The sequence below is a fragment of the Cyanistes caeruleus genome, chromosome 4, assembly GCF_971803275.1.
Source record: "Cyanistes caeruleus chromosome 4, bCyaCae1.hap1.1, whole genome shotgun sequence".
Lineage (NCBI taxonomy): Eukaryota > Metazoa > Chordata > Aves > Passeriformes > Paridae > Cyanistes > Cyanistes caeruleus.
In genome coordinates this window covers 52,587,224-52,600,000 of record NC_141704.1, presented here as the reverse complement: position 1 = coordinate 52,600,000, position 12,777 = coordinate 52,587,224, and the positions used below count along the sequence as shown (strand labels likewise).

General features: G+C 39.3%; 1 protein-coding gene across 10 annotated transcripts in view; it reads left to right on the top strand.

The window, feature by feature from the left end:
* TMEM117 (transmembrane protein 117) overlaps positions 1–12,777 on the top strand; it is a 192,887-nt gene that overhangs the window by 160,334 nt on the left and 19,776 nt on the right. For 5 of the 10 annotated variants that reach the window (XM_086884654.1, XM_023930990.2, XM_086884648.1 and 2 more), the window contains one exon: positions 4,950–5,084. The exons of the other annotated variants lie outside the window; for them this stretch is intronic. In XM_086884654.1, the coding sequence (XP_086740780.1) occupies positions 4,950–5,084 (135 nt within the window). The remainder of the gene's footprint in view (positions 1–4,949; positions 5,085–12,777) is intronic. 10 annotated transcript variants of the gene reach the window in all.

The following is a 12,777-nucleotide window of genomic DNA, read 5'->3' as shown; positions in this document are numbered from 1 at the left end:
CTTTCATCCATCAGGCATGTGTTTTCTTTTAATTTTCCTGTATCATCTCTCTGTGACTGGTAACAAGGGAGTGAGTTACTGTGTACTAAGAGGGACAAGTTAGTGTGATCCCAGAAATGGCCAGCTCAGGAGCAAGCATATAGAAATGGAGTGTCCTACAGAATGAAATGTAGAGGGAAGTGAGGCCCTGAGTAACCAGGGCATGGAGTCTCCACACCTCCTTCACTTTGTTGTTTTCTGAGGACAAGGCAAAGAGAATGGAAATTTATTATATTTACAGGTCACAGCATGAAATAATGCATTGGTAATCCAGTGGTTTTCTTTTAAAGGAAAACACTTCTAAGTTTAATGAAAGTACAGGTAGTGTTTATGTAAAAGGGTGATGAGGGGAAAAAACATTGATATGTGTAATTAAAACCCAGAAGTTTCTGTTGAAATATTTTCAAGATCTAGTGGGATATATAAATTCCTTCTAAAAATCCTTGAAGCATTCTATTGCCCCTTTCCAGACCCTGCTATAAAGTACAGTTTATTTCTTCAAGTCTTTCAGTTACTTTGGGACTAAGAAAATTATAAGTAAAATAATTTTTTGCTGAGAAAAGGTGGGTGTATTTTGTCCCTTATTGTACATTATATACCTTAACATTTTAACGAGCTGTCTGGTTTTTCTTGCAGTGTTACCATTCTGTGCTTGTCTAGTTTGATAGCTGGCACCATCATTTCATGCTGTGGATTTTATTAAACAAGACATGTGCAGTACAATATTTTTAAGTACATTTCATTCTTTATACTGATTGCAGATGGTTAAATTTTACTGGGATGCGTTATATTTATCTCAGGCATTATAAATTCAACTCCAGTGTTTTCTTCAGCTACTGTAACATGGTGTATTTGTGATGACCTGAATCCTCTTGTGCCAATTTATACCGGCTGAGGGCTGAGCCCTTTTTTTAGCTGTGTCACTTAGTTCCTCATTTGCAGAAGAGGAACAACTGTAGTTCTTTTCTTTCACCAGTGGTGTGATTGTCTGCTTACGCCCCCAAGGTGCTCAGTGAAGGAGGCTGTCTGACTGGGTACAGTTTCTAGTGTAATCAGGCACCGGTCCCAGCTGGAGCCTCTTGGCTCTGAGACGACTACACACAAAATGAATTAGCTGGAAAAGCTCCTCATTTGTCACAGTCATTCCCTTTTACCCTGACAATGGGAACATGCCATACCTGTGACACTGAGGCCCTGCCTTGGCAGCGCAGGTATTTGCCTGAAATAACAAAGCAGCTGTCTAAAAGTAGACCCAACTTTTTCATATACTGCCCTTGGAAACCAACATATCCAGCCCAAATTCACATAAAAACATGCACTTACAGGAACGAGAAAATCTGGGAATTGTTTGCAAGTCTTTCACAGGACTATTTTCATCTTTAATAGCAAAAAGAGCCTTTTCATAGATTCTGCTGTAATCAGTGTGTGATAGGCTTTGTTATTGCTGGGTGTATGTGTAAGAAAAGTTGTATTGCTTAAGAGTATATTGAAGTGGTTTATGTTGATATAACAGTAATGGTGACTGAAATAATTCAGATAATTTCAGCTCTCCACAGCAATGCTCTGGAATGTATTATTTGACTGTAGAAATCTGCTTTGTTATGAGTGTTACACAGGTTTTTATCTGAAAATGAAAATTCTGAGATAAGATTGAACAGGTTCAGCTGCTTTATAACTGATAGAATTGCTTGCAATTTTTAAATGCAAGCAGTGAATTAAAAAGAGAGAGATAAACCCCAGTGTGCCATCATTAGACAGAGCACTGCCTCGGCAGCAAGTTTTATGCCCACTCATATTTTACATTTAGCTACATGGCATATTGAACAGACAAGACTTACAGACAGGTTGTACAGAGCATACAGATCCACCTATCAATAATACTGAGTTCAAGTAAGAAGAGGGAGCAAGACCAGCTTGGTTGCTCTTAATCACACCTTAGAGAGGAAAAGAAACAAAAGCATACTTGATATTGTTAGTTTTGCTGAGTTATTTCTTCAAAGCTGATTGAATGGTAATGTTTATACTTCCTCAGAAAGTTTGAAGCCTATAATATGTAACATTAACAAAAAGACTGAATTACTTTTATTGCCTTTGACTTCTTCTAACATGCTATAAAGCTGCTGCTTTTATTTGTATGACAAAACAGACATATTTAATTACTGAGTGTCTTCAGATATCAAATACATTAGATATTTTTGCATCTGTGTGAATCCAGACTTTACTGAGCACATCAATAAATAATTTGTTTTCTTATGTGTAGAGGAGGGGAGGTATTCCCTAGTGCTTTTAGTGATTTGAAATTATAGGCTGTGATGATTTCTGAGTTTCAACTACCATTTAATTACTCAGCTATACTGTCTTTGGCATCATGTCCCTGTGGGTCATAGGTGTTGTGTATTTGTGGCCTTCAGTCAATAAGGTTTCTAGTTTCCTACAGGTGGGAAGCTAAAAAGTTTCCTTCTTTTGGAATCTGACCTTGTTTGCTTCTCCACCATGTAATGCTTTTTAGGGAAAGGAGATTCTTCAGAAAAACACCAGGTCTGATAGATACATAAATTGGGCACCATCACTGCATAACACAGTGTAATTTCTGTGTTTCCCACTGGAGCAGCAAAACTACTAAGTCAATGTGGGAAATGAATAAATAGAAACTTCCACAGATACTGAAGGGTTTGATCTGCAGCCCTGGAAAGAGCTGGGGTTAATGTAGTGATAAAAGTACACAGACATTAAGCAGAGAAATCATAAACTTATGTTCTTATATTTGTAAGAATATGCCTTAAGTAAGAAATTGTGTTGGGTAGGATAGTGAAGAGTTTTGAAATATAATAGTGTGATCTATAGAGCAGACTCAGGACTAAGAAGTTATAATAGAGATGTGTGTGTACGTGTTTATTGCAGGAAGATCAGATGAGTGCAGCAGAATTTAGCAAAAGTGATAGATTAGTAATAAAAAACAAACTTCATGTTAACTGTCTATTGGACCGAAATGTTATATATTGCTGTGTGAAGAAGAAACTAGCGACTACCTTTGAGCTATGGCTGACTTGTTGCTTCTCTCCAAATCTCATACCTTTGAGGCTGATCTCTTACCTGATTTATTTGGGCAATAAACCATCTAAATGGCACGGTGGTCCCATCCCTCGTTATTTATGGCCCGACAAGTCAACATGCCTATAGAGTCTCCCAAACAGTCTCAGCAGTGTCCTGCAGCTGACTTTGGACTGTACTATGCCTCAGCTGGTCCCCAAATAATTAACCTCTCTTTATCCCTTCCTAGTACCTAGAAAGTATTTGCAATATAATTTTTCATTAAAATCCTTACAGCCCTGCCTGAGCCAACGGTGTAGGGATATCAATGCGTCATCACTCTTGTTCAAATGGTACGAGCAGAGGCAAAGGTGATGTTGATCAAACTGGGAAAGAGCTGTAGTTTTCACCTCACTCTCCCCAACACTTGTTTGATTGCTGCAGTAGCCAACAATGCTGAACTTGTCTTGATACCTCTAGTGCCAGAATGACACAGCCTCAGGTAGTGTGTGATGGTACCATGTGCTTTCATCTCCCGCTTCATTAGCAGAGAGGGCAGCCACAGGCATGGAGGGGTCTATCCATTAGCAACCAATGCAAGGTAGAGCTGTCAGAGCCTCTGAAATCAGTCAGAGCAGGCATGGAATCTATATCTCCCTGGATGAAAATAGCTGGATTAAAGAGCTGCTTTCAGGACTGTCTCTGGGGAAGGCAGTGTGTGTCCTAAGGCAGCCCAATGCTGGGAGTGGTTTGAAGCACTTATGAGGGCCATAAGGGAGAAAGAAGCCCAGGCCCAGCAGTCATGGCTGCAGCTCCAAGCCTGGCCACCTCCAGCTCACAGCAGACATTTGCAAGCAGATCCCTGTCTCTGCATAAAGATCATGGTGGTTGCAGGATAGTACTGCTGTGTAGGGTAGCATGTCAGCAGAAAGGCTTGAAATTGGCTTAATCCCCTGAAATGGTGTCCCTCCACCCAACAGCACTGTATGGTGCACCAGAGGCACAGGGGGAGGCACAGACCAAAGGCAGCTGCTGCTGGTGGTGCCTCACTCACAGGGAAGTACTCATGGTTTCAGTGACCCAACCCTGGCAAGGCTGCTTTTCTGCTGTGGCCAGGCAAATTTTACTCTCTCCTGGCCAACTTTGTTTCTATCTCCTTTTCAGCAATCATTGAAGTCTCTGGAGTACTGCAGTTCTCAGTGAATTCATGGCTTGCACCACTGCTAGTGTTAACTTATGATACAGTCAGTCAGAAGACTGCATTGTAGTTGTTCTGGCTGGTAATGGTCATTTTGTCTGTGATTTTATTTCATCTTTCAGGAGAGACGTTGAAGCTCTTCGTTTCATATAAACCCAGCTTTGATTTCACTCTCCATCAGTTCTCACTGAAATTTGCTGTGATGTTTCCCGCATCACATAGCACACAAGGAATTAAATGATGGAAATTCGTGGCTAGGTAATCCATTCTATTGCCTGCAGATGAAAATGAGAAAACAGTGTACATCACTTTCTAATGTATCTCACTATGGATTTAAGGATATAATCCTATAATCCTTCTTGGATGGCTCTTTACTTTTAGTTTCACTTAGGTGGTTTTTGGGCTTGACTATATACAATGTGCAGCACGCATTTGGTCTATAATGAAACTTCATTCCACTTCAGAACTGAGTGCCCAAAGTGGAGAAACAAATAATTCTCAACAGCAGCACTGATCCCATGTGTAGCCCATGATCTATTAATGAGTAGGTGTCAAAAAAGAAGTGACTAAATGATCTGCTTTATCAGACAGCTAGAGTTAGAGAAAACCAAAAAGATTGTTGTTCCATGTCAGGAGTGCAAATGTACATTTTTATGGTCTTGATTTGGCCTGGTTTTTGCAGACTGTGTGTTGGAGAAAGCTGCCCAGACTTCCCAGACTGTGCCGGGTGACATTTCTGAAGGCAGCTGCTTGGTGGTGCCCCAGACACCTGCAACTGCCACCTCCCAGACAAGAACTGCAGCATGTTCTTTTGGCTGTAAGTTGTGCTTTTGTCCTGACCTTAAGTTGAAAAGCAACAGCTACATCTTCTGAATGAATGTTAAATACCCTTGGGGATGTTTCTGGCATCTGGGCCAAACAATTACTGCACTAATCTAAATTACACAAACTCTTACTCTTCCTCAAGGTCAGGCTGCAAAGGTTTTCATATCTGGACAATGTGTTCTAAATACAGGGGATTAGAGAAAGAAAAGCATCACACAAACAAGCCTAATATCAGAAATGAGCAGATGATAATTAAAGCAACACGAATACAGTGACAGGTAAAAAATTTTGTTAAAAATGTGACACCACTACTGAAGCTGCAGAATCATGCTTTCAGGAATTATGAGATGTCAAAATTAAGTCACCAGTATAAACTTTTCACCCCTATTTTGTGTGTGCATTATGATACAATCTTTAATTATCTATTCACATTACATTTTTCCACAGGATCTCTGTCTCACTTGCTGCACAGGATAAATGGTGTTCACTTAATGAGGAGCTATTCGATATTTTGGTTTACCTTTTCTGTGTAGGCTGTGCCCCCAGGCCATACTTACTGCACATGATTAGAACCTTGATATGAAGATGAAATCATTCACTTCCTTGTGGATTTTTTTTTGTGACACCCATTCCTGTATTTCCTAAGGGCTTCTCAAGCATTAATATATTTATCTTCAAAATAGCCTTCACAACAGGAGTATTATTGTCCATTATTGTCCACATTCTTTACTGAGGCACAAAGATATTAAAGTCAAAGGGGCCCTAATTTGAGATGTCTGAGGACATTATTATGAAAATTCATATTATTACCCATCTCTTATCTGAGCAGTTACCTAATTGAGGGAGGAGGGTCTAGCATATTATTTCATTAGTAACAGACAGAGCCACATGTTTATTTGATGTAATCTTATATATTATTATACTGACAGCCCTATTTCTCTTATAGCATTCAAACCATTCTAAAAGAAGTTTCTTTGCTTGCTTTGAATGATGCCTATAACTGTGTTATATATCTACCTCCATAAAAAGTCTGGTTACTTTTTTATGCTGATCTTAAAGGAGTACAGCACAATCCTATCTGAATAGTGCCATGCACTACAGGACTTTCTTTCTCCTCATCAATATTTTGTCAGCTCTTCCTCTCCCAGTGGTGATATATTCAGGTCCAGCTCTCATTAGTTTCAATACCAGCCATAGGCACTTGTCACTTGTACAAATCTAAGCATAGTAGGGTGGGGAGGTAAGCCTACAGGGGAAAAAAATAGTTTAGTTCTAGAAATTCACTTAGTATCTCTTAGATGTCTCATAGCAGAGTTAGTTGAGAGAAGTGTCATAGGAGAGCTGGTCAAATTAAGTTTCTCCTAGAAGCAATGACTTCTATAACAGGAGGCAAATGTTTTCACATCTGCTACTGCCTCTTGCATTTACACCCCTCTTCCCACACACTTTCCAGCTTGTGCAGCAGATGCAGAGTGCAAGGGAACTACAGGGGTCTTTGTCACTATATATTTCCACCTCACAATCTTAAGTTAGATACTCCTTACTGAAAAATGGTTCTGTCTTCTGGAGCAAACTCTGTGCAATCCAGTAAGTAAGAAAGGATTGTACCATGCCTACCCACAAGGTGCAGGTAACCTTAGCCTGACATCTAGTTCTTTAGTCTTCACCATTGAAATATTCAGGCAGATGCCTTAATGCAGGACTTTCTGTGTGTATAAATCTGATTTTTTTACAAAATGATAGCGATCTCAAAATCAAAAGCCTGCCATATGAATCCAATGTGTCTTATCAGGGTACTGGAACTCTTACCTCCCCTGAAGGGATGTTTGCCATGTGAACAACTGCTAATAGCAGTGTGTGCTTCTTCTTCCAATGAGACAGTTCATAAGAAAGAAGATAAACATACTTTGCCTCTGGACTTCACATCTGCTTGTTAAGAGCAGAGAGTGATGACAATTAGAGTCATGGTGACAGTCCAAATTCCAGAGCCAATGAGGTACTGACACTTTCTTATCATATCCCCAAGCATGGATTTTTCCTTCCTGTCACTTCTAAATCCTCTCTCTGTGTCTCATTTTTGCCCCCATCCTGGGTCTTCCTCATGTCTGGTTCTGTGACATATCCTATTATTTATACCAAATTCCAGCTTTCAGGCTTCATGTCTCTCATTTCTAGGCTCAATATTTAGCAAATCCTACTCATGTACCCTGCAGCTACAGTTCAAACCAGAATACCTTTGTTTCCCTTCCACCTCTCCCTAATTCAGTCCCTTTTTCCTTAACAAACCAGTCCCAACTTCCTGCTCTCATCCCTACCCTCTTGCCCTGATTCAAGTCTCTCCCCTCTTCCCCACTCCTTTTGCATAGTCTATTCCAATTTACCTATTAAACCTTTGTGTCTCTGTGGTCATTTCCTTTCACAGCATGGCCCAGGCTGTGTGGCTGCACATGGATATGCCAAGCCTTCTGCTCAGCCTCTTAGAGAGGGCTGGTGAGGAGGGAGGAGGACAGGGTTTATCACAGAATAACTTTGGTAGAATATGACCCTTAAGATCAAATTATTAATCTAACACAGCCAAGTCCACCACTAAGCCGAAGTGTCATCTAAGTGTCTTTTACATACCTCCAGGGATGGGGACTTAATCACTTCCCTGGGCACCCTGTTCCAGTGCATATAATACAAAGTTTTGCTCTGGCTATGTACAGCTTGAAAAAGGTCTAAATACCTTTACTTTGATTCAACATACAGCTATGTTGTTCTATGTGCAAAAGAAAAAAACCGAAACATTAAAACTAATTTTATAAAATAGTCTCTGCTAGGCTCAGTCTCGGACCCAGACCCAAGTGCCCTTCTGCCTCCATCTTCCCCCAGGGCCAGATGCCTAGCTCAAGCTCACTTGACTAGCTCCAGTACACAGAGTACTTGGGATTAGTAATTAGAGAAAAGCTGGCTCTCTGTCCCTTGGCTGCTGTGCAGGGCCAGCTCAGTCCCCATTTGAGAGCAGCTTAGAGTTCTTCCAGCAGCAGCAGCAGGAGCAGCAGCAGCAAAAAATGGGGAGGATGCTCTGTCTCTCTTCTGAGATTGGCAGTTTCACTAAAGCCTCATACTCTAGGAGCTGAGGGACACTTTGGCATGCTGAGTGATGCACAGTTTGGGAAGATGCTTGCTTCTGAACCTTTGGCTAGATTCTTATAAGTATGAAAATTACTGACTTTTCAAAGGTACCTTAAACTTTTTCAGTTTGGGACAGGGAAGCAAGAGGCACATCTCTGACACAGTTACTCCCTTGCTAAAGTGTATGTCTCCATTTGAGATATCTCTATAGAGCAAAGCAACTTATTCTCTGTTTGGTCTCACTCTGTGAAGTGATTAAATGGTGCTAGTTGAAAATGTCAAAACCCTAAACCAGAAACATAGAGCCAAAAAGAAAAAAAACAACCTGAGGCACACACACCAGGCATGTGTTCAGCCCAAACAGTTATATTTGGAAAAGTTATAAGCAAATGAGATCAGTATGTGCACAAGCTCACTTGCAGGATAAGCAGCAGCACTGTGATTTCTGCCAGTTCTGTATGGCACCTGCCACAGTGGTGGCTGGGTGCCCTTGTATGTGAATTCCTCTACTGACATTTTTTATAGCATAATGAGCCCCAAAACGCTCTCATTTCATACTACAATGACTTCCTGCATTTCTTTCTGTTGCTTTTATAAAACTAGACTAAGGACTGAGTTTTCTCACTCTGTTGCTCTGTGGGAGGGGTCTGACCTGCCAAATTTCAGATTAACAGAGGTGAGATTTTCCCCAGCTCTACAGTACTGTGCTCCGGCATCCTGGCTCCATTTTTAGCCTTTTCTGAGATGGTGGCTCCAGCTTGACACAACTGTATTGATTTGCAGACAAAATGCCTAGTTCATATTGGTGATGCTCAGAGTCTGAGTGGAGTTGTTATGTAGCCACTTCCATGCAACCTTTCTCAACCCAATTTTTGTATTAATTTTTCTAGGCATTAAAATCTCACCTTTCCTTTACATAGTGCTTATTGTATAGTGTAGGTATAAGCAACTTTGAACTGTCAAAAAGAAAAAGAAAAGGAAAATTAAGTTTTTATTCCCTATACAGATCTGGTAAATAAATTTCTACAGTGTGTGCCAATGCAAATATACACAGTTGTGATGTTTCTTCTTGCAAAGTGCACTTCGGAGAGTACTGCTCACTGGGACAGTGAGAGGCAATCTTTCAGGACAGTATTATCCAGAAAATGCATTTTATCCACTATATCAATTAATGGTATTCTTTGTTTACAAGACACAGATTGGTACTGGAAATTCAGAAAAGTGGTGAGAATCTTAAAAAACTATAGCTAAATGACAAGTTCCATTGGGGATAGAAGAACTGTGTCCTTATAGCCATACAGAGAACCATACAGGCTAGATGGGCCTTCAGGTTGTTTACAAAAATTAAATGAAATTATTACTGTGTTTTATGGCTAAATCATAGATTTCTGTAACATTAAAGTTAGAATGAGAACATGCACTTAGTTTTCCTTAGTTCCAAAAAGGTAGCATATTCTGGTAGAAATCATTGCGCAGAATCATAAAAAAGATAAAAGTAGACATCAGTTATATAATTGGCAATTGCTCTTATATCATGGAAATCAGCAAACACTTTCAGTGCTTTTTTCAGGGAAGTAGAATGTTGTCATTAGTGACAATTAAGTAGTAAGCCTCTCATTATTCTCCTTTCTGTCAAAAAATCTGTTTCATGGGGCTTCACTCTCTTTATTAGCAAAAGGATTACCATGTATCTAGTATGAGTTCATAGGAAACAATTAAGTATTTAGGATTAGGCATGAGGCAATGTAAAATAGTAGTATGTTTATCAGAAGGAAATAGTACTGCTTGCTTCTTGAATGGCTGCTACAAAAGTTAAATGAGAGCTACTTTCCTCGAATTTTGACTCAGCATATAAAGCAAAAAGTTTGTCAGCTGACTACAGGAAATCTCAGAAGAGAATTGGGAATGAGAGGCAAAAAATGTATTAATATCTTAGGAAGGAGCATTTAAATGCTAATACTACTTCTTATTCTGAGTTCCTAACAAAAGGCTGGGTCATTCTAAGTGACTGTTAAGGAGTAGTCAATACTTTGATCTGTCTTTATATTGGTCAAGAATACAAGATGGGGAAATGTTAAAATGAATTTTGTGTCCATGAGCATTATGTATCTCCCTGTGCTATGTTCTTATAGGAGCTTCTAATTTTCTTTGGATCACTTGAGCAAAAACTTTTAAAAAATTATTTTCTGGTCAGCGGTTTTTGTAGCCTAGATCAGGGAAGTCTGCCATTTGTGAATGAGATTTGAAGTAGAAAGACTATGAACTGGAGCTTTCAGCTCTTTTCAGCATCTGCAATGTCTAGCAGGGTCTTTGCTGTAGTACATGAGAAACGTTACTTTATTAGTAGATCAGCTTTTGAATTTTTGCTTGTAGAATCCAGTGAAATTGCATTTTGGGCAGATCAGACCATTTGGCCAACCTCTGCTGTCAGGCATGCTCATGCAGACCAATAGCCCAGTAGTCTTTAATTTCTAAATAGTACATTTCTGTAATAATAACCCATCATGTGGTTCTGGATCTTTTCCCTGCATTGTCACTCTCCAACTCTGATTATAGGTTCTTTGAAATTGCAGTAACACTTGTTATAATCTGGTTTGCTCATATTTCTTTCGTGCTTGAATATCTTGAAGCCATGCTGTGTACATGCAAACTGGAGAAACCTCACAAAAATGTACTGTGTCTGAGGAGACATCAAAGCAATGATCTCCATTTTCTTTTAAAAACATGGCAGCAAGCCTATTGTTCTCTGAGCCCTAATTGCATTTACATAATTAACAGCAGAAATACCCAGCCAAGTCAACATATAGCAGGTAGCACTTCTTCAAACCCTAAATATGTTCTGTATGCATTTCTCATGCACCAAACTGCTACATTTAAGTGTGCAGTTTCTATCTATTCATTATTTTGGTAAATGTAGATTGCCTGGGACCCTCTGATGAATAATTATGTGTTTGAATGAGCACAGCAACTTCAGTAGCAGACATTTGTTCTATAGACATTTTAGAAGAATTATAATTGATGCTTTTTTTATCACTGAATGAAAGAAAGATAAAAGTGCTGCTATAAACTGAAAGTTGAAATAAATTATGTAAAATACATAATTCGCATAATGACTGTCCCTTTATAAATGTTCGTATTAAGTAACCATATCATTTGGGATAATTCCTCCTTGAGGAATGCTGTGAAAGAACAGCTCATTCATTATCTTGACTTGGTAAATTGTTCTAAAACAGCTCCTCTGATGAGAAAATTGATCTAGCATTTCTTTAAATTATTGAAAATAATGCTTGAATTCTATACTTTCCTGTTCAGAAGGTTTCAATAACTGTGTCCACTATATGGTTTTGACTAGTTAAACTGCAGCTTCCCCCAAAACACACACATGTCTACCTCTTGTCTGCATGCATATACACATGCAGAATCTTGCTTTAAAACTCCACCTGGTCTATTAATCAGACTGACAGAATAATCACTCAGCTGCTGTAACATAGCTCCCCTGATTCATTGATGGCAGTAATTAAAAGTTTTGCAGTTTGGAAGTTTGGAAGCCATTCATTTATCTGCAGACAAGATCCTGTGTCTACTCCTCATGCCCTCATAAGAGTGTCTCTGAGAACAGGTAGTGTCATTTCCCAAAATTTTGGTCAGGAAAGTTCCTAAAATTAAAAATATGTGCTTATGAATTAAGTCTATCACTTGTAGATGTTGCAGAAGGACTTGTGGGAGAAAAGACAGTAAAGGGAAAAGAATTTAAGTGTTATTGTTTGTGGCAAAGATTAGACAGATACAGGGTTATATGGGTAGATGAAAGAGCAAAATTTCTGAAGCAAGAGACCATCTTCCCCTCCAAAAATTGTGGCTCATGAGGTATTTATGATTTTCCTCAAAGAAAATTCTCTCTGAATGGAAGTTAGCAAGTTGTCTTCCAAAAGTAGCATCGGCAGCAAGGGGGGAAAGGAATTTCTTGCAGATCAAAAGACTAAATAGAAGGGTTGCAGGAGAACATCCTTCAGAAGCGTCTGTTAGTTTGGATAAGCTTCTGCCAAGAGCTGTATATATGATTTCTTACCTACACTGAATTTCCACATCTTTTGAGCTTGTTCACCCTGTCTCACCCTGTCTCATTTTTCTTTTTTCTTTTTTTTTTTCTTTTTTAAATTTTAATTCAGCTTTACCTTATGGTCAGCATAGTCGCTATAATTGGATTCAAATCTCACTAGGAGAACAATTCATCGCATACCACCAGCCTCTGATTTTGTCTTTGAGATTCAAAAAGACGCCTTAATAACATTCTCTCTGCTCCCAAGGATTTTGATGGGAACAGTTTTGAAATTCAGACCAAACAGTTGTGTTTGCCAAGACCAGGGTGAGTTTGTGCAATTAGAACTTGGTTCACTGTGTTTTTGACAAGCTCTCCCAGGAGGTTTCTAAACACTGAAAACCTTTTAGGATGAAGTTCATGTTTTCTGCATGTGCTTGGCAAAGGCAGATATATTGCTCTAGTATAAAAAGCTGAAATGGCATTTTTCCCCTCATGCACAGGAAGTGAGTTTTGCACTGGGCGTCAGAAA